This window comes from Castanea sativa, chromosome 6, assembly GCF_040712315.1.
Source record: "Castanea sativa cultivar Marrone di Chiusa Pesio chromosome 6, ASM4071231v1".
Taxonomy (NCBI): domain Eukaryota; kingdom Viridiplantae; phylum Streptophyta; class Magnoliopsida; order Fagales; family Fagaceae; genus Castanea; species Castanea sativa.
In genome coordinates this window covers 11,380,432-11,406,116 of record NC_134018.1, presented here as the reverse complement: position 1 = coordinate 11,406,116, position 25,685 = coordinate 11,380,432, and the positions used below count along the sequence as shown (strand labels likewise).

At 38.9% G+C, this 25,685-nt stretch overlaps 2 protein-coding genes across 2 annotated transcripts; both read left to right on the top strand.

Annotated features, from left to right (window-relative positions):
- The first annotated feature begins 17,303 nt into the window (after window positions 1-17,303).
- Window positions 17,304-19,809, top strand: LOC142637901 (uncharacterized). The gene is made up of 2 exons (XM_075811864.1): window positions 17,304-17,598; window positions 19,279-19,809. The coding sequence occupies exons 1-2, from the start codon at window positions 17,433-17,435 to the stop codon at window positions 19,560-19,562; spliced, it is 450 nt and encodes a 149-aa protein (XP_075667979.1). The 5' UTR covers window positions 17,304-17,432; the 3' UTR covers window positions 19,563-19,809.
- A 1,248-nt stretch (window positions 19,810-21,057) lies between these two features.
- On the top strand, window positions 21,058-25,643 carry LOC142638435 (putative folate-biopterin transporter 4). The gene is made up of 7 exons (XM_075812470.1): window positions 21,058-21,252; window positions 22,548-22,675; window positions 23,066-23,287; window positions 23,478-23,918; window positions 24,318-24,515; window positions 24,619-24,756; window positions 25,126-25,643. Exons 1-7 carry the CDS (start codon window positions 21,172-21,174, stop codon window positions 25,385-25,387), a joined length of 1,470 nt encoding a protein of 489 aa, XP_075668585.1. The 5' UTR covers window positions 21,058-21,171; the 3' UTR covers window positions 25,388-25,643.
- Window positions 25,644-25,685: the final 42 nt, after the last annotated feature.

Below are 25,685 nucleotides of genomic sequence, written 5' to 3'. Positions count from 1 at the left end.
AAAAGTTACAATTCTTAATTTCTTTCTTTGTTACCGACCGACCTTTCTTTCTCTGGCATTCATCCCCCTTAAATACTTCTTTTTCTAGTACTTTATCCACGTGTTGCTCCAACCCCCTCCCCCCTAGATATTTCTTTTCTTAGTCCCTTTGAATAGTGACCAGAAGTTTCAGTTTTATTGTTCAGGGGTCACTCCCCCATTAAGGCGGCCAAGGAGGTAGGTGCAGATTCTTTAATGTGGTATTGGCAGCCTTTTCTTTTGGTATTTTTCTAACACCGGTGTACCTCGAAGATTCGGTGTTTCCCCCTTTAACCATTAGTCTTTCCAGAGTTGTGCCTTGACCTTCATAATGAAGCTCTGAGTTCTCTTGGATCTGTCCGAGGAGAAGCTCGCCCTTGGCTGTATCCTCAGACCCTCGGCGTATGGGCCAATTCGCAGAGTTAACAAATTCTTAACTCTGGAGCAGGTCGGCCCTCCATGCTACAATCCAAAGGCCCATATGCCCACCTGGGTCCTTTTACTCCCCACAATAGCCCCTCAAAACTCTATTTTTCATCATCCGAGGAGAAAAATAGGGTTTTGATCCAACGAGGACTTACCCCACACGTTTTGTAAATAATTGCACGTGTGGAGACCGTTTCGCGTTCCAGAAGATGCCACTTGGCAGTTTTATTTTCAAAAGCACGCGCATTTATTACCGTAAGTTACGCCTTGTCCCCCACGTTCAACGGTGAGATGAGCATCCAACGGCCCTTGTTACTCCATGAAAATTTGGGTGGGACAAATGTAATTTCGAGGCCGCTTCCTGCACGTCGTGACGCTTCGGGAACCTGCGCCTTCATTTATTTCTTCAGAGGCTAATCCCATCAAAACATCAGTAATCACCTTTTGTCTGCACAAATCCGTGGAAATTCGCACAACTTCAAATTTGTAAGTGATTATTCCTTTTCCTTAACCCATTCTCCTCGGATCCTGTCCTCGGCTCCCCTTCTAACCGTTTTCCCTCTTAGAACTTAGTCTTTCGTTCCTTTCTGATGGGAAAGTTTATGTGTCTAGTTGATACCGCCGCTGGGATGGAAGGTTTTAGAGCTAAGTATAACATTCCCGGACGTAGGTTTAAAATACCGCTCCTGCGAAGCCGTGGCCGGGTTCTAGGAAAAGGGAGAGGTCATTATCCCAATGGTCGCCTTCGTAGAAGGTGGTATGACCATCCAAATTAAACCCGTAACCTGGGAGTACCTCCGCAACCACCGCGGTTGTGTCCCGATCGATGCGCTCCCAACGTTTTAGAGTCTTAGGTAGTGTCGATGCTCTAAACGAGCGTATGGGTCTCAACCTTACCTCCGGCACGACGTTGTTTTCATGTACGAGTGCCATAAACTTAAAAATATAGGTTATTACATCAAATCCCGTTCTAGCGTAGTTAGGTTAATCTCCCCGTTTACCCAAGTCTAATAAAGGCATGAAGGACGACTACCTCATCGTCTCGGGCAGATCGGCACGATGGCCCCCACTGCCCAGTTGAGTGGGGAGATCCAGGTGCGACACCTTAGGATTTAACTTCCCACCCTATAACTCCCTCTATCATCTAGGAATGTGCATTTGCATTTACTTGAGCGTCTAACTTTAATTTATTACATGTTCTACAAATCTGACCATGTTTGTTTATTTGTATGTCTTTTTTGCAATAAGCAGCAGCTCGTACGCCCACGTTTAAGCCATTGCAACGTTGCCGATTTGAATCGAGTGCTACGCTCCGAGGTGTTCGTCAGCGAAGACTTACAAGTGAGGGCGGCTCATTTGATTCTAGGGTACAACCCTATCTCCTCGGACTTCCAGGAGATCGAGAACGCAATAATTGCGGGTGATCGGAGGCGAAGAAGGATTCACGTAGCCAGGCCGCACTTTTTGGCCGACCACGACATCCCTGACGCCCCTCACACCGTATTGTACACACAGCCCATAGCGGCAGTCCCCCTCGCTGTGCACTCTCAGGCAATTGCTGTCCCAGAGGAGCGAGTGCCTTCTTCGAACACGTTGGACGAGGAGACAGAACAGTTTCAGTTTGAGGACTCCCCACGACCTCGCGGAAACCCGTTCGTTGTTCTTTCCAACGAGGAAGAAGAAGCAACCGAGGCCTCTGGGATCGAAGGTCTAGTGATAGCGCGTCCAGACGACAGCTCCATTGAAGAAGAGATGGACGAGCTGAAGGACCTTATGACCGCGAGAGGCGCACAAGTGGCAAAGAAAGGAACGAGGGGGTCCCAAGTTCCCTCGGCTTTACCACCACCTCCTCCTCCTTCAGCCGACCCCAAGCCTCCGGCCGAAGATCCAAAGAAGAAAAGGAAGGGGGAGGCCGAGGGGCCTGGTGGTGAGAAGCCAAAGAAACAAAAACAACCGCGCGCCGACCCAAGAATGAACCGGACAAGGGGAAAGGGCGGGCCGTTCAATTCGAAAGTGGGGAAATCGGGGACATGGCCGAAGTGCGCCGAGCACGGCCACCTCGGTCTCCTGACCCGAGACTGGACGCACACCAATTCCCCGCCACTCCGAGCATTAAAGGGGCCCGCCAAGGTCACGCCCACCACTTGGCCGAGGTGTTGGAGCGTCCTCTTCGCCGCCCAAGGACATGGAAAACTTGGAAAAAATGGGTCCACTAGTTATTCCTTTCATTAAAAAGGGGTCTAGCTCTGGTAAGTTCCACCGACACTTGTACTCTAGATTCATTTGTAGATACTTTACCATTTTTAACCTCCCCGACATTTTAGCAAACACCATCCAAGAAGTTTTCGCCGCCGAGAAGTTTGTGTAGGACTATCGGAAGCGAGGAGCAAGAGCTAAGGCAGGGGGAGACGGAAGGTCCCTAGGCCAGGCCCTAGCAGAGAACGAGAAGATCACGTCGCAGCTGGCCGACTTGAAAAGAGAGAGAGATGGTGCCGAGGCCAGCTTGAAGACGATGGAGACCCAAGTGGAGGGGCAGCGTAAGCTTCTTCGCCAAAAGGACGATGAGCTCTCTCAAGCCCAACGAGTATGCTCTAACTTGGAGAAAGAGCTTACGCAAATGAAGGAGGAGGCTCGCAGCCATAAGCTCGCACTGGAGGCCGTGAAGAAGGCCAGCTATCAGGAGGGGGTATCTAGAACGCAAGAACTGTTGACAGAGGCCTTCGCGGCATTGTGCCGAGAGTACTGTCAACAGGTCTAGGGAGAGGCCATGAATGCAGCAGGGGTTCCTCCAGCTTCTGAGCTGAGGAAGCCCGAGAACATCTGGCTCCCCCTAGACATATAGGAGATAGAAGACCCTCCTATAGCAGCCTCTCCTGCCCTTCCTCTTGTGATGCAAGAACTTGTTCCTGATCCTACAGAACCTAAAGGTTTCCATAAAGAGAAGGACAAGTGTGATGGCGCCGAAAATGAGCAAGTTCAAGACATGGAGCCCCTCATCCCTTCAACAGACAAAGGGAAGCAAGTTTTGTCCACCTTTGAGCTGGAATTGAAGAGTACCGAGGCTGGCAGCAGCTCCCTCCAAGACCCCCCTCCACAAGCTTAAGGCCTAGGATAGAACTTTTTGTACTCCTCCCCCTTTTTTTTTTGTATATGATTAATGAAGAACAATTTTATTCAACTTTCATTCATGTTGTATTTGTTTTACTTTATTCTTTTTGTGCTTGTCATGAAAGTTCTCACTAATAAATAGTTAAAGGGAGAACAGAATAAGTAAGTCTAACTCCACTAATCAAACAACTATAACTTCAAAACAGCCGTATAACTTAGTTTGGTCATTAATCAATGCCTTAGTTAAAAGACCCATATGATGGTTGAACCTTTGTAATGTGAAGTATTACTCTCAGTAGGATGTCAGGTTCGAGGGTTATTCCTTGCAAAAATTTATTTAACACTTAATGATATAGAACTTAAGATCTAAGTTAACGAATAGTAAAATAGTGATTTCCACAAAACATGTGATAAGAATAAGAACAGTAACTGAGATATCAATTTCCACAAGGTTTGTGGTCCGAGGACCATACTTAAACAAATTTCTGTTTGACACTTAAGAATAGTAACTTCAAATGTTAATTTTTCCAAAGTAGGAGGTCCGAGGACCTGGCATAACTAAGGTTCTATTTAACAAATGACAAGATGTCAATTTCCACAAGGTTTGTGGTCCGAGGACCATACTTAACCAAGTTTCTGTTTGACACTTAATAATAGTAACTTCAAATGTTAATTTTTCCAAAGTAGGAGGTCCGAGGACCCGGCATAACTAAGGTTCTGTCTAACAAATGACAAGATATCAATTTCCACAAGGTTTGTGGTCCGAGGACCATACTTAACCAAGTTTCTGTTTGACACTTAATAATAGTAACTTCAAATGTTAATTTTCCCAAAGTAGGATGTCCGAGGACCCGGCATAACTAAGGTTCTGTTTAACAAATGACAAGATATCAATTTCCACAAGATTTGTGGTCCGAGGACCATACTTAACTAAGTTTCTGTTTGACACTTAATAATAGTAACTTCAAATGTTAATTTTTCCAAAGTAGGAGGTCCGAGGACCCGGCAAAACTAAGGTTCTGTTTAACAAATGACAAGATATCAATTTTCACAAGGTTTGTGGTCCGAGGACCATACTTAACCAAGTTTCTGTTTGACACTTAATAATAGTAACTTCAAATGTTAATTTTCCCAAAGTAGGAGGTCCGAGGACCCGGCATAACTAAGGTTCTGTTTAACAAATGACAAGATATCAATTTCCACAAGGTTTGTGGTCTGAGGACTATACTTAACCAAGTTTCTGTTTGACACTTAATAATAGTAATTTCAAATGTTAATTTTCCCAAAGTAGGAGGTCCGAGGACCCGGCATAACTAAGGTTCTGTCTAACAAATGACAAGATATCAATTTTCACAAGGTTTGTGGTCCGAGGACTATACTTAACCAAGTTTCTGTTTGACACTTAATAATAGTAACTTCAAATGTTAATTTTCCCAAAGTAGGAGGTCCGAGGACCCGGCATAACTAAGGTTCTGTTTAACAAATGACAAGATATCAATTTCCACAAGGTTTGTGGTCCGAGGACCATACTTAACCAAGTTTCTGTTTGACACTTAATAATAGTAACTTCAAATGTTAATTTTCCCAAAGTAGGAGGTCCGAGGACCCGGCATAACTAAGGTTCTGTCTAACAAATGACAAGATATCAATTTCCACAAGGTTTGTGGTCCGAGGACCATACTTAACCAAGTTTCTGTTTGACACTTAATAATAGTAACTTCAAATGTTAATTTTCCCAAAGTAGGAGGTCCGAGGACCTGGCATAACTAAGGTTCTGTTTAACAAATGACAAGATATCAATTTCCACAAGATTTGTGGTCCGAGGACCATACTTAACTAAGTTTCTGTTTGACACTTAATAATAGTAACTTCAAATGTTAATTTTTCCAAAGTAGGAGGTCCGAGGACCCGGCATAACTAAGGTTCTGTTTAACAAATGACAAGATATCAATTTCCACAAGGTTTGTGGTCCGAGGACCATACTTAACCAAGTTTCTGTTTGACACTTAATAATAGTAACTTCAAATGTTAATTTTCCCAAAGTAGGAGGTCCGAGGACTCGGCATAACTAAGGTTCTGTTTAACAAATGACAAGATATCAATTTCCACAAGGTTTTGTGGTCCGAGGACCATACTTAACCAAGTTTCTGTTTGACACTTAATAATAGTAACTTCAAATGTTAATTTTCCCAAAGTAGGAGGTCCGAGGACCCGGCATAACTAAGGTTCTGTTTAACAAATGACAAGATATCAATTTCCACAAGGTTTGTGGTTCGAGGACCATACTTAACCAAGTTTCTGTTTAACACTTAATAATAGTAACTTCAAATGTTAATTTTCTCAAAGTAGGAGGTCCGAGGACCTAGCATAACTAAGGTTATGTTTAACAAATGACAAGATATCAATTTCCACAAGGTTTGTGGTCCGAGGACCATACTTAACCAAGTTTCTGTTTAACACTTAATAATAGTAACTTCAAATGTTAATTTTCCCAAAGTAGGAGGTCCGAGGACCCGGCATAACTAAGGTTCTATTTAACAAATGACAAGATATCAATTTTCACAAGGTTTGTGGTCCGAGGACCATACTTAACCAAGTTTCTGTTTGACACTTAATAATAGTAACTTCAAATGTTAATTTTTCCAAAGTAGGAGGTCCGAGGACCCGGCATAATTAAGGTTCTGTTTAACAAATGACAAGATATCAATTTCCACAAGGTTTGTGGTCCGAAGACTACACTTAACCAAGTTTCTGTTTGACTCTTAAGAATAGTAACGGTAAGCCCCTAAAGTATTTATAATTTGAACTACTAACTAACAAAAGCACATTTTATTAATAATAATACCTTCGAAGGTTATTTACATTCCATGGGCGTGGTACAATTCTTTCATCTAGGTCGGCTAGCCGATATGACCCTATGCCCGCTACGGAAACAATGCGATAGAGGTTTTCCCAGTTTGGTCCTAACTTACCCCAAGCTGGGTTCTTAGAAGTGCCCACAACTTTTCTTAGTACAAGATCCCCAGGTGTGAGTGGCCTTAGCTTCACATGGGCGTCATATCCCCGTTTAAGCTTCTGTTGATAATAAGCCATTTGGACCATAGTTGCCTCGCGTCGTTCCTCAAGTAAATCAAGACCTTTCTCCAGGAGGCCGTCGTTATTCTCTGGGCTAAAAGAACTCGTCTTCAGGGTGGGAAAACCAGATTCCAGAGGTATCACCGCCTCAGCTCCATAAGTCATAGAGAATGGCGTTTCTCCCGTGGACCTGCGCGGTGTAGTCCGATACGTCCACAGAACATGTGGGAGCTCTTCTACCCATCTACCTTTCGCATCGTCCAACCTTTTCTTCAGCCCACTGACTATGACCTTGTTAACGGCCTCGGCTTGCCCATTTCCCTGAGGATAAGCTGGGGTGGAATATCTATTTATGATGCCCATGTCACCACAATATTTCCTAAAAGCCTTGCTGTCGAATTGAACGCCATTGTCTGAGATAAGTGTGTGTGGTATACCGAATCTAGTGACGATGTTTTTCCAGACAAACTTCTTGGAATCAACATCTCTGATATTTGCTAAGGGCACGGCCTCAACCCATTTAGTGAAATAGTCTGTCCCCACGAGAAGCCATCTTTTGTTTCCTGCAGCCCTCGGAAATGGCCCCACTATGTCCAATCCCCATTGTGCAAAAGGCCAAGGACTGGAGAGAGGGTTGAGAGCCCCTCCAGGTTGATGAATATTAGGGGCGAATCTCTGGCATTGATCACACTTTCGAGCATAATCTTGAGCCTCCCTCTGCATATTGGGCCACCAATAACCCTGAGTCAGAGCTTTGTGGGCTAAGGACCTTCCCCCGGTGTGGCTCCCACAAATCCCTTCATGCAGTTCTTCCAGAAGTGCCTCCGTTGATTCAGGATGCACACACAACAAGTATGGTCCTAAGAAGGACCGTTTATACAGTTTCTGGTCCTCGGACAACCAGAAACGTGGCGCCTTTCGACATATCTTATCTGCTTCAGATTTGTCCTCAGGAAGGATGTCATTCTTAAGAAAAGATATAACCGGGTCAATCCAACTAGGTCCAGGCCTTATCAGATGAATGCGAACTGAGCTAACAATGGTAAGAGTTGGCTCTAGCAAATCCTCCACGAGGATAATCCTGGGCAAACCCTGAGCCGAGGACGTTGCTAACGTAGCCAAAGAATTTGCACGGGTGTTTCCACTCCTAGAAATGTGAGCTAAGACGAAGGAGTCAAATTCAGCTTGCTGACGCTTGACATGGGCCAAATATTCCTGCATTTTGGGGTCTCTAGCCTCCATGGTCCCCATGACTTGGCCGACCACTAACTGAGAGTCCGAGAACACATGGATTTCCTTTCCACCCATCCTACGTACCATCTTCATGCCCACCAAGACTGCTTCATACTCGGCCTCATTATTAGTAGCCGAGAACGCCAATCTCAAAGATTTTTCGAAGACAATCCCCTCAGGGGACATTAGGACAAGTCCAACACCAGACCCTCTCTGATTAGCTGCCCCATCCACATACACTTTCCAAGTCGGAGGTACTGCGGCTGTGATCACACCAACTGATTTTTCATCCATGCGCGCCTCTTTCAGAGTTTCTTCTAGCAATGGTTCGGTAAACTCTGCCACCAAGTCAGCGAGGACCTGCCCCTTCACCGAGGTGCGAGGCCTGTATTTAACGTCAAAAGCTTCTAAAATGGCTCCCCACTTTGCCACCTTACCAGAGTAATCGACGCTGCGTAACACCGCCTTGAGAGGCAATTGGGTCAGAACCACCACAGTGTGAGACTGGAAATAATGAGGAAGCTTGCGCGTGGCATTAACTATGGCCAGAAGTGCTTTCTCCAAGAGTAGATAGCGCATCTCAGCCTCATTCAAAGACTTACTAACGTAGTAGACCGGTCTTTGCACCCCGCTTTCATTCCTTATAAGGACCAGGCTGACCGCGTGGACGGCCACTGCCAGATAAGCAAACAAGACCTCGTCCGCCTCGGGGCGAGACAAAATAGGTGGCCGAGAAAGATATTGCTTAACCTATTGGAAAGCTAACACGCAGTCCTCGGTCCATTGAAACCCTTTCCACTTATTCAACAATTGGAAGAAAGGACGGCATCGGTCAGCTGACCGAGAGATAAACCTATTCAATGCAGCAATCATTTTGGTCAATTTCTGGATCTCTTTCGGGTTCCGAGGCGGCTGCAAATCCTGAATAGCCTTAACCTACGCTGGGTTTACCTCTATGCCTCTATGAGTAATCAGATATCCCAAGAACTTTTCAGATCCCACGCCAAAAGAGCACTTTGAGGCGTTAAGGCGCAACTTGTACTTTCTTAGCACCTGGAAGGTGTCGGCTAGATCTTTGACGTGTGAAGGTATTGTTTTTCTCTTCACCACCATATCATCTACATACATCTCAATGGTCTTCCCTAGTTGCTGTTCAAACATTCTGGTCATCATTCTTTGGTAGGTAGCCCCAGCATTCTTCAATCCGAATGGCATGACCTTATAGTGGTAGTTCCCTGTTGGAGTAATGAAAGCAGTCTTCTCCTGATCCTCCAACGCTAATGGAATCTGATGGTAACCCTGTAAGGCATCCAAAAAACTCATTCGAGGATGTCCGACAGTGGCATCCACCAGTTGATCAATACGCGGCATTGGGAACGAATCCTTGGGGCAGGCCTTGTTCAAATCTATGAAGTCCACACATACTCTCCACGTTCCATTCTTCTTTTTAACCACAACCGTATGCGCCAACCATTCGGGGTAGAAAACTTCTTTAATAGCTCCAACCCTTTTGAGTTTGAGCACCTCTTCCTTCACAGCCTCGGAATGTTCTTTGGAAGAACGCCAAGGTGGCTGCCTTCTCAGAACAATGGCAGGGTTGACGTTTAAACGATGACAAATGAAGCTCGGATCTACGCCTGGAGCCTCATAAGGGTCTCACGCAAAAACATCAATATTGTCCTTCAGAAATTCCAACAACTCCATCTTCTCCTGGTGTGGCAAACGTATGCCGACTTGGAAGAACCTCTCTGGGTCATCTGCTATCAAAAACTTCTCTAACTCCTCACAAACAGCCTCTTCTCCTGTCACCGCTCCAGGTGCATCCGGAGCTGTTAATTGCTATGACTCTTGGATGGGCAAAGCTGATGACTTGGCTTCTGTCTGATGAAGCACTGCGGCCGATATGCATTGCCTGGCCACCGATTGGTTGCCGAGGATTTCCTCAACATATTCCCCAGAGAGGAACTTAACTTTAACATGTAAGGTAGAGGAGACGGCTCCCAGAGCATGCAGCCATGGCCTGGCGAGGATGGCTGTATATGGAGAGTACGCGTCGACCACAATGAAATCCACCTCAACCGTTTCTGAGCCGGATTGAACGGGCAAACGAATCTGTCCCTTCGGCACAACGACTCTTCCTTCGAAGCTTATGAGTGGCGAGTCATAAGGAGTGAGATCTTCTAGCTTCAACCTTAGCCCCTTAAATAAATCAGGGTACATGATATCTGCACCGCTGCCCTGATCAATCATCACTCTCTTCACATCATAACTCCCTATCCTAAGAGTAACTACAAGAGCATCGTCATGGGGTTGGATAGTACCAACCTTATCCTCCTCCGAAAATCCCAAGACGGGTAAAGTCACCTTCAACCTCTTCGGCCTGCAGCCTGCCTCCTCGGCCTGAGAATGGGAAACCACCATCACCCTAGTGGGACCTGAGCCAGTCCTGCCAGGTGCAGCGAAGATAACGTTAATTGTTCCCAATGCCGGCCGAGATGGATTATTCTTCTAATTGTTCAAGCCAGATTGGCTGCCCTGCCCACCAGGTTGATACAAGTGCTGCTTTAGTTTTCTTTCACTGACCAGCTGCTCCAAGTGGTTCCAAAGGGTCCGACAGTTCTCGGTAGTGTGGCCCACGTCCTGATGGTACTGAAAAAAGAGGTTTTGATTTCTCTTCGCAGGGTCTCCTGCCATCTTACTAGGCCACCTGAAGAAGGGCTCCTTACGAACTTTCTCCAGTAATTGGTGTACTGGTTCTCGGAACACAGTGTTCACTGCCTGAGTTGCTGTCGAGCCGGATTGACCGATATAATCTCTTCTCGGCTTGTTGTTGTGGTATCTGTTCGACCTGAAATCCCTTCTCTCCTGCGGGATAACCTTCTCATTTCCCTTTCCTTGCTGCTGGTCTTCCTCTACCCTTTTGTATTCATCAATACGATCCATGAGGCGGCGTACGCTGCGGAAGGGCTTTTTAGTCAAAGACTTTCTCAAGTCATGATCAGTAGGAAGGCCTACCTTAAAGGTGTTGAGCGCCACCTCATCAAAGTCACCATCTATTTCATTAAACATTTCCCAGTACCGGTCGGAATATGCTTTCAACGTCTCCCCTTCCCTCATGGTCATGGATTGCAGCGAGTCCAATGGCCGAGGTACTCTGCTACACGTAATGAACCGCGAAGCGAATGCTCTAGTGAGCTCCCCAAACGAACCTATAGACCCCGATTTAAGGCCGTTGAACCACCTCATAGCAACAAGTCCCAAGCTAGAGGGGAAAACTTTACACATCAGGGTCTCGTTGTGAGAGTGCACCGCCATCCTCTGGTTAAAGTGACTCACGTGCTCCACCGGATCAGTCCGGCCATTGTAGATGGTAAAGGTGGGCTGGGTAAACCTCCTGGGAAGCCTCCCTTTCTCAATCCTCCGTGAAAACGGAGATTTGGAGAGTTGGTGCAACGCCCGACTTATAGCATCGTTCCCTAAGCCCCTAGAAGGAAGCTTCTTGCGTCTGCGAACTGGCTAGTCGTCCTCCTCACCAGAGGACATTGCACTGGGGGGTGAGCATGACCTTGAACTGTAGCTACCTCCCCGGACCTCCTCTGAGGAAGGATTAGATGAGGACGGTGAAGACCTACGTCTGGCGCGGCGTAGCTTTCTCTTCAAACGATTAATCTCCTTCTGCATGGCTTTAGCACCATCCTCATGGGTGGTGCTACCCCCACCATGAGTATGGCTAGCCCCGGGGTATTCTGTATGGACACTTCCCTCACGATTCCTTCGACGCTCAAGACGCTCGAAAAGATCCTCCGATTGTGATCCCTGTGACTCTGCATGGTGAGAACCCAGGCCTGCCATAGTATCCCAACTCCTTCTAGACTAGATTTCCCACAGACGGCGCCAATTGTAAGTGCACAATTGCACCTGGACTCAAAGACAATTACGAGCTCAGGCCCAATGAGCCTTAAACAATAAAATTTGTAGAGTGTGAGCTTGAAATCTAGGTTAGAGGTACTGAGAACTTGATAACAGGCTAAAAGTTACAAACACTTGTAAATAACAAATGATAATTGCAAATAGACCTCCTCGGACGTAAGCCGAAGACTAATTCTGTATTATTTCTTTTTCTCTCTTAAAAGTTACAATTCTTAATTTCTTTCTTTGTTACCGACCGACCTTTCTTTCTCTGGCATTCATCCCCCTTAAATACTTCTTTTTCTGATGCTTTATCCACGTGTTGCTCCAACCCCCTCCCCCCTAGATATTTCTTTTCTTAGTGCCTTTGAATAGTGACCAGAAGTTTCAGTTCTATTGTTCAGGGGTCACTTCCCCATTAAGGCGGCCAGGGAGGTAGGTGTAGAGTCTTTAATGTGGTGGTGGCAGTCTTTTCTTTTGGTATTTTTTTAACACCGGTGTACCTCGAAGATTCAGGGTTTTCCCCTTTAACCATTAGTCTTTCTAGAGTTGTGCCTTGACCTTCATAATGAAGCTCTGAGTTCTCTTGGATCTGTTCGAGGAGAAGCTCGCCCTTGGCTGTATCCTCGGACCCTCGGCGTATGGGCCAATTCGCAGAGTTAACAAATTCTTAACTCTGGAGCAGGTCGGCCCTCCATGCTACAGTCCAAAGGCCCATATGCCCACTTGGGTCCTTTTACTCCCCACAACATTAATAGAGAAATGGCCTCTGAACAGTATTGTTCTGCCTTTTAGCTATTGTTTGAAGACTTCTAGAGGGCGGTGGATGGGACAAATATCTAAATTGGTGATTTGTACTACATGTGGAAGGTGAAGGGAAGAGGAAGAAAGATATAAAAGGAAAGAGAAAAGGAAAAAAGGGGATCTTCTTCTTCAATTGTAACTTATCATTAAAAGAAAGAAAGGCAATACAAATCATTCTCGACTTGTGTCCGAGGAGAATTTCTGTTATTTTATCCATTAATTGTGTAGTTAGTGGCAATCTAGTCTGCTTATTTGTTATCCAGCATCCATAAAACCTAGGTTTCAAGTCTACACTCTACAAATTTGATTGTATAAGGCTCTTTGGGCCTGAGCCCATCACGCATTTGGGTCCGAGTACAAATTGTGCACTTACAATAATAATAATATATTATTGGTATTATTTTAATAATGTTTCGGCACTTTTTCTTTTTAGGGTCGTAATTATTTGTTATTACCATTAATGACTTCTTATCAATATTAATTAAATCTAAATAATTTTTATTATCATGAAGTACAAAATGAAACTGTAAAAAGATGATAAAATATAGACCAATAATCCAAGTTTAAATTGTATTACATAAAAATATAAAAAAGATGATAAAATACATACCAATAACCCAAATTTAAATTGCATTACATGATATTATAAGATATATATATATATATATATATATATATATATATATATATATATATATATATATATATAAAGACAGCTACTAATTATTATCCCCTAAATGGAATTAAAAATGGAATCACAAAGAACCCCTATCTCAGGGTCTGTTAAAGATCTTAAGTTCTGCTTGTAACTGCTACCTGCTGCACTATTATGTTCTCTTCTAGAAATTGAATCTCAATTGGCGTATATGAAGCCCTTATCATCCCTATCATTTAGTCTAACAAAATTATGAAAAATCATAGTAGTAGATACAATAAGTATTTGAATATGGAATGGAAAAGATGGCATGTTTTTGATACTTCTCCATTTGTTTTTCCACACACCAAAAGTGTGCTCAATCACACATCAAAGAGATGAGTGAGCATGATTAAATTTTTCATGTCTACTTCTAGGGCTTCCACCTTTCCTTTGAAATTCCTGAAGATGGTAAGATATCCCTTTGTATGGTGCCAAATAGCCTTTCATCATTGGGTATCCAGAATCAACTACATAATATTTCCTTAGAAAAAAAAAATTCAATTATATTAACACACACACACACACACACACACACACACACAATATGTCATTATTATGAATAATTGATTAACCAATCACAAACCCGGTGGTGGGCTTAAAAAGTTGTTACTTTGTTTATGAACATTATCAAGAAAAATGAAAGTGTCGTGTGCTACACCTTTCCATCCAGGCAAAACAAATGTGAATAACATATCAAAGTCACATGCAGCCATCACATTTTGGGTTGAATATCCCTTTCTTCCAAAGTATGGAATGAATTTATCAATAGGCACAACCACTATCACATGTGTGCCATCAATCGCACTGATGCAATCCTAATAAAAACATTAATAGTTTTCAATTCCACATGCATTGTATTATCTTATAGACAATAGCACTTATTCAAATATACAATAGTACACATATTTGGAAATGTGGCCAATAAATTGGATGGTCTTGTAATTGGGCTGGAACTTCACTAAAAGTTGGATCTGAAGGCTTTACATATGCAGTTGCAAAGCGAGCACCCAACAGAGTGATCATCTTCTCAAAATGTCTATTTATGGTTTCACCCGAATGCAGAAATATTTCTTGAACCATTCGGTTACATGTTCCATGACCAAGTATCAGTAAACAGATTGCCACTGACTTTTTCAACCTTATATTCCTTGAATGTTGAAGTCCATAGTCATGTTGTAAAACTTGACACAAATTATGAAACACCTCATTTTTCATTCTAAACATGTTGTAACACAATTTCTCATTACCTTCCATACAACGTCTCACCCAAGCCTACCTTGTTTGTTCAGAATCATAACAATGAGTCTTATTAATGTACTTATTGAAATATATCATAGCTGCTTCACATGTAACTGCCACAAGTTGGTAAAACTCTTCATCAGAATCGTCGTTACTATCATCATCATCATCATCAGAATCACTGTCACTATCACTGTCACTACTCTCATCATCATCATCATTGTTATTATCATCATCATTAAGCCATCATTAACTACCGTGGTACAAAATAATGAAAAGATTCAAACTTTGATAATATCAATTTTCATTTCCTATCTTAAATTTCTCTCCCAAATTTTCTCGGCATCCAAACAAAATGCTAAACATAATACTTAAATAAACAACAAGAGATAGCAATGTGTCCTCGAAGTGAACTAGAAAACCCATTGAAAAGTGGAAAATTTTCACCTTTCAATCATATGAAGTATGAACAATAAGAAGCTGGTTCTCCCTGGGATTTGCTAAGCAATGTGCACTGGAAATTAGGGTTTGCTTGGAATATATATATATATATAAGAGGGACAAGAACAGAGTATTTCATTCTTAGTCCCTCAGATGAAGTTTAATTAAACTTCAACCCCCGAATTCCCACACAAATAATAATAATAATAAAACATAACTTGAATTTTTTTGTGCGTGAGCTAGAGTTACACCTACAAATCTACAAACATATCTAATTGAGGATTTTCGTCAAAGAGATTTTTTCCACCATTTTTGGTTCTTGTTAAACATATCTAATTGAGGATTTTCGTAAAAAAAAATCACGTGTTTTACTTTTATCTTAAATATGGTAATATTTTTGGATTTTTTTCTTCAAATTATGAAAATATTTATGCAATTAATATTTTATCTAAGGATTTACGTGAGGATATGTGAAAATGTATTTGTTTGAGTTTCTATTTGTTTTTCTTTTCTTTTTATGGATTAGTTAATGGATGTTTTTAAAGAAATTTGTTAATTAACTATTTTAGAAAATTTTTGATATAATTTTTATAGAAAATATAAAAAGCTATTAAAATAATCTTTTTTTCTTTCCTTTAAAATTTTTTTATAAATATTTTATAAACCAATGCTTTTAAGACATTTATTAACTTTTCCTCTTTTTTATATATATGATATATATGGATCAATATTTTTTGCCCAAGAGAGATAAAATAGGAAACAATTATTTTTTGTAGAGAAATGTTATATCCATAACATTCTTGCAACAAATTATAAGTGGCAAGTTGTTATTGACTATTACAAGTGAATAAAAAGATAATTTAAGTTATGAATTTAAACTAGAACCAATAACAATTTACCACCTATGATTTGTTGTGAAAGTGTTGTAAAAATATTGTGGATATATCACTATTTAAAAATATTATTTTAGTGGGTTCTAGTTAGCTTAACTAGTAAAGTCTTTGATTGTTGTATAAGAGATCTAAAGTTTAATCTCCGCCTACACCAAAAACTGATTGGTGCCTTGGTCTGATGATAAAAACTATCATTAAGAGTAGACCCCATAACCTGAAACTTGCTAAGATATACATACATACATATATATATATATATATATATATATATATATATATATATATATATATATATATATATTCGGACATGTTTGTAATAGCACCAATTTATCCAAAAACAAATGTTTGAAGGATCTAAAAAGAGAATAAGAGACGAGGGACCTCCTATAGGATATTTGGATGAATGATACAAATACAATACTACTTTTTTTTTTTTTTGAGAGAAAATACAATACTACTTGTAAGATTTATTTTGAAGATTTTAAATGTGATTAGATTTTTTTGTACACAAAAACAAACAGCTTTATCTAAGCTGGCAACTCTAAAAGAAAATAAAAATTCGCCACAAATTTGTGCTAAAAATGAAATAATACATCAATGTCTTTACCAACAATGATTAAGACATAATAAAAATTTCCTTCCTTTTTTTTCATTTTATAAATTATATGTTCAAAACAAAATTATTTTAATTGTTTTTAATTATAGTATCTAAAGTTTCTATATAATTAAAAATCATTAAAGAAAATTTGCTTAATTTTAGTTATCATATTTTAAAAAATACTAATTAAAAAAAAAACACACACACACACAAGAGAATTAAACATACTAATTTATATAATAGAATATCAAAATAACTATTATTATAACAAAAGTATATAGCCCAACAAATTAAATAATAATTAGAAGGAAAATTGTTCCATTCTATTCATTTCAATTTCCTTATGATCATTCCATTCCATTTTCTTATGAACTCTCAAACGAAGCCTTGTTGAGCAGCCTTAAATATATCAAGGAAAAAAGAGAGAAGGAAACCATAGTGTGATTCGAAAATTTTACCAAAAAAAATGACAGATCCCTCCCTATGCTTTGTAAAACCCTTTCTTTTTTTTGGCTCCATTCTACCAATTTTGTTTTTACTTCAAGGATAAATTGATATGACAATAAATAATAAATTAATCAATAAACAAAGAGAAACTAATAAGGTGCATAACAAAAGTCATGTTTATTATGTATATCATAAAATTTAAGGAATGATTGTCATTTCTACATAACTTATTTACTATCATTTCCATGTGAAAAGGTTAGTCTAATTTCGTTTAATAATTTTAAAGTTGTAAAAATGAAAATTGGACAAGAAGAAAATATCATAGGACTTGTTTGGATATGGAAATTCTTGAAGCGACACTTCACACTTCAAGTATCATATTACCACAACCGACAGGTCCGACACAAACTAGCCAAACAAGCCTAGTCGAACTGGACAGGAATAACCATAGAGAAGAATGATCAAGTAAACAGACCAAACAGTAACTTCTGCATATAAAATTGTCGACAAAAAACAGTGTCTACCTTTGAAACTGGACATAGCCATGGAAGCTCAGAAGAAGAAGCATAAACTGGTGGTGGGTCTGTTTCTTTTCATCGTGTTCTTGTTTGAGCCTGGTGTGAGAGCTTGGACTGGTGAAATCCATGGCAGAGTCTTTTGTGATGTCTGTAGCGATTCCTCTATTGGTCCTGAGGATCATGCTCTTGAAGGTAACACTCACACATAACTCTCTCTCTCTCTCTATCTATCTATCTTAAATGGCCACTTTCTCTCTGATTATATTGTTGCTTAGTCTAATTTCTGAACTGGGTTTTGGTTTTTGGGTTGTGATTTTTGATGGGTTGGTAATGATGATCTGGGTTATGCTAAAAATTGATTATTTTGGCAAATTGTTTTGTTAGGGAGCTTGTTGACCACTGTAATTAGGTTAAATTGATTTAGATTGTGCTTGGACTTTAAAAAAAGTTAAACTGGTTTTGAAGGGTCAGGCTTTTTATTTTTTGCTATGTCTGTGATTTATATTTTGTAAACATCACAACGCATATTTGGGTGATACAATCGATTGAGAAATGGTTCTTTCCTTGTCGTAGATAGAGACACTGGTTTGGGGTTTTTATTTCTGCTTTTTGTCAGTAATTTGAATTTTGGTCTGATCAGCATTGAAAGATATAAGTTAGAACGCCCCTCAATTTGTAAATGTCAAATTTTAGTTGATATTGTTTCAGTTATTTCTCTAGCTGAAATTTTCTGTGGAATTGATTTATAAACGATATAATTGGGCCATTTATTGGCCAATTTAGTGCTGTTTGTCTGCTAAAATCTTGTTTTCTTCTCATGTCAAAATCATTCTATTGAATTATTTAGTAAGGAAAAGAATGCATAATCCTCTTGCTGATGGGGATACATGTATCATTTTGTGTATTTAGCATATTCTGTGAATAGCTGCTATGCTGTGTTATGATGCAGTTTCAATATGAAGGTTGATTAAAGATTAGTTCTAGGAATAGCCACCCATTCTTACCCACTTAAGACAAATTTTAAAACATACCCGTCCAAAGGCCCTACCTTGGTGAGGTTCCACACCATTAAAAAAAGAAAAAAGAAAAAAAGATGTATTCTAAAGTATGGCCACAAAGAGTTTCAAGGTTGAGTTTCTGTGACTGTAATAATCATCGTACTGAACGTATAACTCCAGGGTGCATGGCTGACTACCCAGATAATTATTATTATTTTTTTTTAAAGTAGCCACAATCACAATGCTATCTACAATGAACGTTCTAATTATTTATATTGATTTCTGCATCAAAGGAGCAGGCTATAGGTATTTCATTTTGTAAATTAACTACTTATAAAAAAAAACTCAACTAGCTACCAATGCAAATTTTTTGAAAAGTAGGAAAATGATATTGTGCAAATTTTAGCAATGTAAAATGTCAAAATTCTCAATTTGATATGAAATTTAACTATTGTTCCAAGCCTGGAAGACATGTAACGACCTAATCCAAAATTCTCTCTCTCCCCAGTATGTTGTTTCATTTCTTTCACATGGGTTTTGAATTATAGTAATTTGTTTGTTCTGTATCATTTCCAAAACTTATAGGATTTTAAGAAGCAATTGTATTGACTTGTTATCATCTTTTTTGAATGATAAAAACAGTTTTATGTTATAGTGGTTTAATCCTTGTGTCTGATTGTGCACTCAAAGGCTAAGAGTTGAAAGTAGTATGAATGAAATTAATCCTTTGAAACCAGGATCAAAGCTACAGTGAATTTAAATACTCCAATTTTGCCATTTAGGATGCAATTTCAGGATTCAAGCATTGATTAACCTTCAGTGTAGCTTGCCTTTGTATTGAATTTGGTGTAAAATTCTGTGGTTGTTATTGCAGGTGCTGAGGTAGCTGTTCTTTGCATCACAAAGTCAGGTGAAGTCTTAAATTATCAGGCATTCACAAATGCAAAGGGGATATACACAGTAGCAGAGACAATGCCTGAGAGTGACCGCTGGGATGCATGCCTTGCACGGCCCATAAGCAGTTTCCATGAACACTGTACACATCTTGGTGATGGCAGCACTGGAATCAAGTTCAGCTATAATCACCCGTCTGGTTATTCTCACGCCGTCAGAACGTTTGTCTATAGACCTGCCAGTGTGCCAACATACTGCATTTGAAAGTTGAAACCATATAGGCTTGGTGTATATTTATGTTGAAATCTGTACTATGCTTGAACTGAAAACAAAAGTGAGAAAGATGGTGTGGATATGTATCATCAATACGTGCTTTGTAGTGACCATCCAATGTGCGTGCTTGTGCTTGTGCTGGCTGTGCACCTAGGTAGATCTTGTGATTGTATTTATGCTGAATGTCTTATAAACCTTGTTAGTTTAATTGAAAATTCTCTAAGGTTATCCTTGTCTATTCGAACTGAGCCTCATGGACTCTTGGTTTCAATCAATTAGTTAGTTAGTTAGTTAGTTAGTTAGTTTATTTGTTTGTTTGTTTGTTTGTTTGTTTTTATTTATTTATTTATTTATTTTTTTCAGTATTTTGGAACATCAGCTTATCTTTGAAACCAACCAATTTCTTCTACTTAGGAAAATGAGCAAAAACTAGATTATAGGTATTTGTTCATTTTCCAAACATAAAAGTGGGATTGTGAACTACCCCAAATGTAAAGGGGAGAATCTTTTCCAAAAAAAAAATCAAAATCAAAATCAAGATAGACAAAATCCAACTTATTAGGATACAGGTCTCTCTCTCTCTCTCTCTCTCTGTGATATCACCAATTCAATTTTTTTTAATAATAGTTTCTTCTTTTCTATTATTTTTAATAATTTGATAATCACAACAATAAGAGGGGGATTTAAACCTTAGATTTTTGTTAAATACACTAAAAAATGTCAATTGAATTACAAGATTGTCTTAACACTCTTTTTTTTTTCTAATTTCACTATAACTTTGGCGTTTTTCCATTAAAGTTCATTTTTTCATAACGTGTTTTAATTTTGGCATATTTATTTTTATAATAAACAATCAATATACATATATACATAGTATAACTTTTTGATGAACTAAAAAAAAAAATTATAAGTGCTCATAATTATAAAGTAAATATAAATATATGACAAGTTATTATTGATAGAATATAAAGTAGAATATAAAAAAATGTTAGAGGAGATTTGTATTATTTTATAGAATAAAAATCATCTATATTACTCTTTGCATTCTGTTTTATGTTCCACCTATCACAACTTGTCATGTATTTAATTTTTTTTTTCTATTTTAAATTTTGATTATTTTTTAAAAAAATTTAAAAAAATAAAAAATTGTGATTAATGGAACATAAAGTGTAATGGACAAAATGATATAGGAGATTTGTATTAAAAACAAATGATATTGGGTCATGAGAGTCAAAAGTCCCATGATCCAACGGCTGTAACTAACCCCACTAATCGCGGACCTCAAGCGAGCCAGATACTGATGTGGCGCGATATGGTAGGAGTACTTGACGTATTCCGAAATGACGCAAAAGCCCCCAAATTACCGAAAGTACCTGCCCTGAACCTTCAATACCCAATTCCCCAATAGACCCAAAAGTGTCAAATCAAATTAATATTCGAAATAAATAATGTCATCGTGTAACGACCAACGAAAGCAAAGAAATAATAAATAGTTGAATTCTTCATCCCTCCAAAAACTCAGAACTCAGATTATGAAATGAGATAATAATCCAAACAAAAAAAAACAGAGACAGAGAGAGAGAGAGAGAATAATTGAAAAATGATAGCATGGTTGAAACAGTTAAAGGCATCGTTTGGAGCTTCGTTCATTTGGCTTATTTGCTTGATTTACTTCACCCAGGTTCCATTTCTTTTTCTCTCTCTTTCTGCATTAGCTAAAACCTTTGCTTTTAAAAAAAAAAATTGTGTTTGTTTGATGGAAATTTGGGAAATTATGATTTTGGGTTTCTGGGTTTGAAAGGATTTTTATTGATCACGTTTTTTTTTTTTTTTGGTGATTCGGTTGGAAGATATATATTGAACACGTGCTTATTGCCATTTATTTATTATAATTGTTATTGTTTTAAATTAGGTTTTCAGATTATGATTGATGATGTTTGGCATTTTGGAAGCACTTGTTTTAGTGCTTTTGAAAGTGAAATTGCTTTTTTTTTTTTTTTTTGGAGCGAAGTAAGTACTTGTATAATATGTTTGTTTGCACATATGTAGAATTAAGGTTGATCTAGTTAGTTTGGTTTATATATGAGTGTGCCTGAGCCTGAGGGGGTTATCTTGTTTGGATATGGATCCCAAGTGTGATTGGGGTTTCCCTATAATGATATGCAGGATGTTTTTTGTTTTTTTGGTGAAGCGCGCACCAATTTTTTTGGTAAGTTACACAACACACACCCAAGAGGTGAGGTTGGGCCTTGGGGCTTGGTGCGATGGCAAGTGTCTTCCACTGAAAGTAACAAGTTGTGGGTTTGAATCTGGAAATCAACCTTTCCAAAGAAATTGGGGGTGAGGTTGTCTACCAATCACCAATCCTGATACGATTTTTTTTTTTATTTATTTAAAATTTATGCACCCAGTAGATTTGGAACCCATGGCTTTATTTTTTCACCTTACACGTCTAAGGGAAGGTTTTAGTTTAACTAGAGCTCGTTGGCGGTGAAGCAATATCAACTTCTCATTCTAAAGATTAAAGGGACTAGCCTTTCACTAAGGGATACTAGCTTATGTGAGAGTATACCTTTCTTGGCCTTTTGGCTAACATCAAGTGTAGATTTGTTGATTAGTGTTAGCCATAATCGGCCCTTTAATTTGCGACCTTCTTAAATTTGTGTTGTCTCAAGAAATAATGCATACCAATGGGTCTCTTTAATTATTATTTTTAATAATTTTATTAGGAAGATTTGAATTTTTTTGCACTTGCTAGCCCATCAAAAGGTTTCTGTTGAGGGAAGTTAAAACTCGTACACCAAGCAATTCATTGGATGAGATTTCCAGCTATTGACTAAAAGTAGAATGATTTTTATAGAGTGTTTCTGGTGCTTCATGCTTACTTTCAATCCCCCACCCCCGGAACTGCCTTTTTATACAAATTTCACCAACATACCTTTTTTTCCTTGTTATCATGAATATGTAAATACACAGGGTTTCAGATCCTTTGTATGGACAGCAGTTTCCTACCAGCTGAAAGACAGGCTTCAGTTGTCGCCCTCAGCCTCCCAATTTGTGTCTTCAATAGCATTTTTTCCATGGAGCATTAAACCATTATATGGGTATGGCTCTTTCTTTACTTTGTAAATTCATGGAGGTGTACATGCACATTCAGACACAAATACACCTACTTTGTGGCTTCTGATAAATATCTTGATAAGACTTATATGCTGCTTATTTTTACACAGTAATGCATGTATATTTAGATTCATGTTTATAAAGTAGGGTAGAGAAATTAGGTATATGTATATTTGAATACTGACTCCACTTTAGGGTAGAGAAATTAGATTCATGTATAAATCAAATATTAATAGCACATAAATGTAATTAAAATTCTATTCCAATGCGCTTTTAAATTGGTTGCTGGGAATATAGGGGCTGTGTCTAGAAAGCTTCCTTTTGTTATCTTATTTGATATATTATTTGTATCTGATTCTGTATCTCATATGCAGAATTTTGTCTGATTGTATCCCTATAAAAGGAAGAAAAAGGATTCCATACTTAGTGATTGCAACTGTGCTCTCTCTCTTGCCATGGCTTGTTTTAGGCCTAAATGCAACCCTGAGGAATTCCACGTGGCACCTCATGATCTTCTTAACAGTGCAGAATCTAGGTTCAGCGATGGCAGATGTGGTAGTTGATGCAATGATTGCTGAAGCAGTAAGATTTGAGCGGTATGTGAACCCACCCAAGAATATAGCTATATCTTGTGTTTGTGTTTAGTACTGGTGTTTGGATCTTTTGTCTAAACAAACCACTATATTATCTGCAAGTATGTCTACTTGATTATTTGATTTAGAAAAGATATGGATTTGATTATCTTATGATGGCTAAGACTAAGATCTTACAACTACACTTGATCAGGGCCTCATTTGCTGGAGACCTACAGACAATATCTTGGTTGGCAATGGCTTTGGGAGGAATATGTGGGAGTTTGCTAGGTGGTTTTGCATTAACAAACTTGCAGATAGATACAATTTTTCTTCTTTTTTCCATACTTCCAGCCATACAGTTATTGTCATGTGCTTTGGTAGAGGAGAATTCAGTGGACAGTAATAATTCAAGTAGCTCCCTAGTGGTCAATGGGAACAGCATTCAGGATGAAGATAATTCATTAGGAAAGAAGTCTGATATTGGCAATTTGAGGAGAAAGAAGAGCCAAAAGAATAGCAAACAAAAAGCAGTTGTCCCTAGTGAATCCAAGATTCCTGAAAAAGTTGACTCCTTGGCATTACGTTTGTTCAATTCTCTGAAAGCAGCTGCTTACAGTTTGTGCCATGCTTTTAAACAACCAATCATTTTGAGGTAACTAATAATGAAAAAACTTGTCAGATCAATACCATTGTGGTTTAAAGTCACAAAATAATGAGTTTCTCTCTAAGGGCTTTACCATTGTTAAGGCAATTCATTAAGATGATATTGATTACTTAAATAGTTAATGATTAATGGTTCATGATGATCTACATCATTAGTGGTGAAATCATCCGATAGGATCATTTTTTTTCCTATTTATTATTATTAATTTTTTTGGGGGCATACATAATATAGGTGGAAATGTAATTTAAATATGCTTATCCACCTATGATCCTTGTTGTCGATGTTTTCAATGCCTAGACTTGTCTTTGCCATTTCTTTTCTGTGGATATCTTGTTTCTTTCTAATTATTGTTTCTTTTGATTTTAACTTTGCTCTTGGGAAGGCCAGACCAATGACTTGGTTTTTCCTAGCACATGTTACTGTTCCAAACCTCTCGACCGTCATGTTCTATTACCAGACAGAGTTATTAAACCTGGATGCATCTTTCTTGGGGACAGTGCGTGTTGTTGGATGGTTTAGCCTCATGCTTGGAACCTTCATTTACAATCGCTACTTAAAGACCATGAAGTTACGGAGAATCCTCATGTAAGTAGTACAAGGTTTAATTTGAATTTCTATGGCTAATAGGTTCATTCTGTTTTTCTATGATTTAATTTGACAGATGATGCTTTGCTCATGATCTACACAGGTGGGCTCATATTGGTTTGTCTATCTTGACTCTCCTAGATATTGTTCTAGTGTCTCGAATGAATGTTGCCTTTGGAATATCAGATAAGATCATGGTGCTCTGTGGATCAGCTCTTGCTGATGCAGTAAATCAGTTTAAGTATGTTCACCTTTCACTTGTTGCTGTCTCCTTTAGTTAATCTATTTTTTATCAAACAGTAAACATTTGTAATTGTAGCTTTATGCATGAATGTCATATCAGTCTCTCAAGTATATTCACCTTTCACTTGTTGCAGTCTCCTTTTGTTAATCTCTTTTTTATCAAACAGTAAACATCTGTAAAGGTAGACTTTATGCATGAAAGTCATAATAATGTGCCTGTTTGTGTGCATGGACATACACTAGTGTTATGAATTTATCCATTTATCTTCCTATCCATATTCTTGCATGCACACTGACCACGTGTCAGGAAATTCGAACTCTGATTCTTTCATCATCCTTACTATTGACTATTTCTCATGAACTGCAGGTTTATGCCATTCCTGATCTTATCTGGAAAGCTTTGCCCTCCAGGAATTGAAGGGACTTTATTTGCCCTTTTTATGTCAATAAACAACTTAGGGTCCACTCTGGGATCATTCATGGGTGCTGGGCTGGCTTCTATTTTGAACATCTCTTCTGGTTCTTTTGACAACCTTCTTGTAGGCATTGTCATTCAAGTCCTCTGCACTTTCATTCCAATTGCATTTCTGTTTTTGATACCAAAAGAAGCTACAGGGATATCAGCATAGATTGTGATTTATTATTCAATGCAAAATAGGACTACCAGCATCTGAGACTAAAAGTGACCGGATTTTTTCACCACTGCAGTTATTCAATAGTGGTAAAGATTTACAGATTAGCACAGTTAAAAGCTTAAGTTTCACCTTCTCTTTTTATACAGTTCTCTATTCGGAGCATGGCTCTGATAATACTGATATGCATAACTCTGTAGAAAAGTTTTGGTTAGAAATTGAATATGAAATACAGAAAAATCAGTTTCCTGACTTTTTTATTCAGTACCATTTTTTTTTTGCTGGATTTTTATTT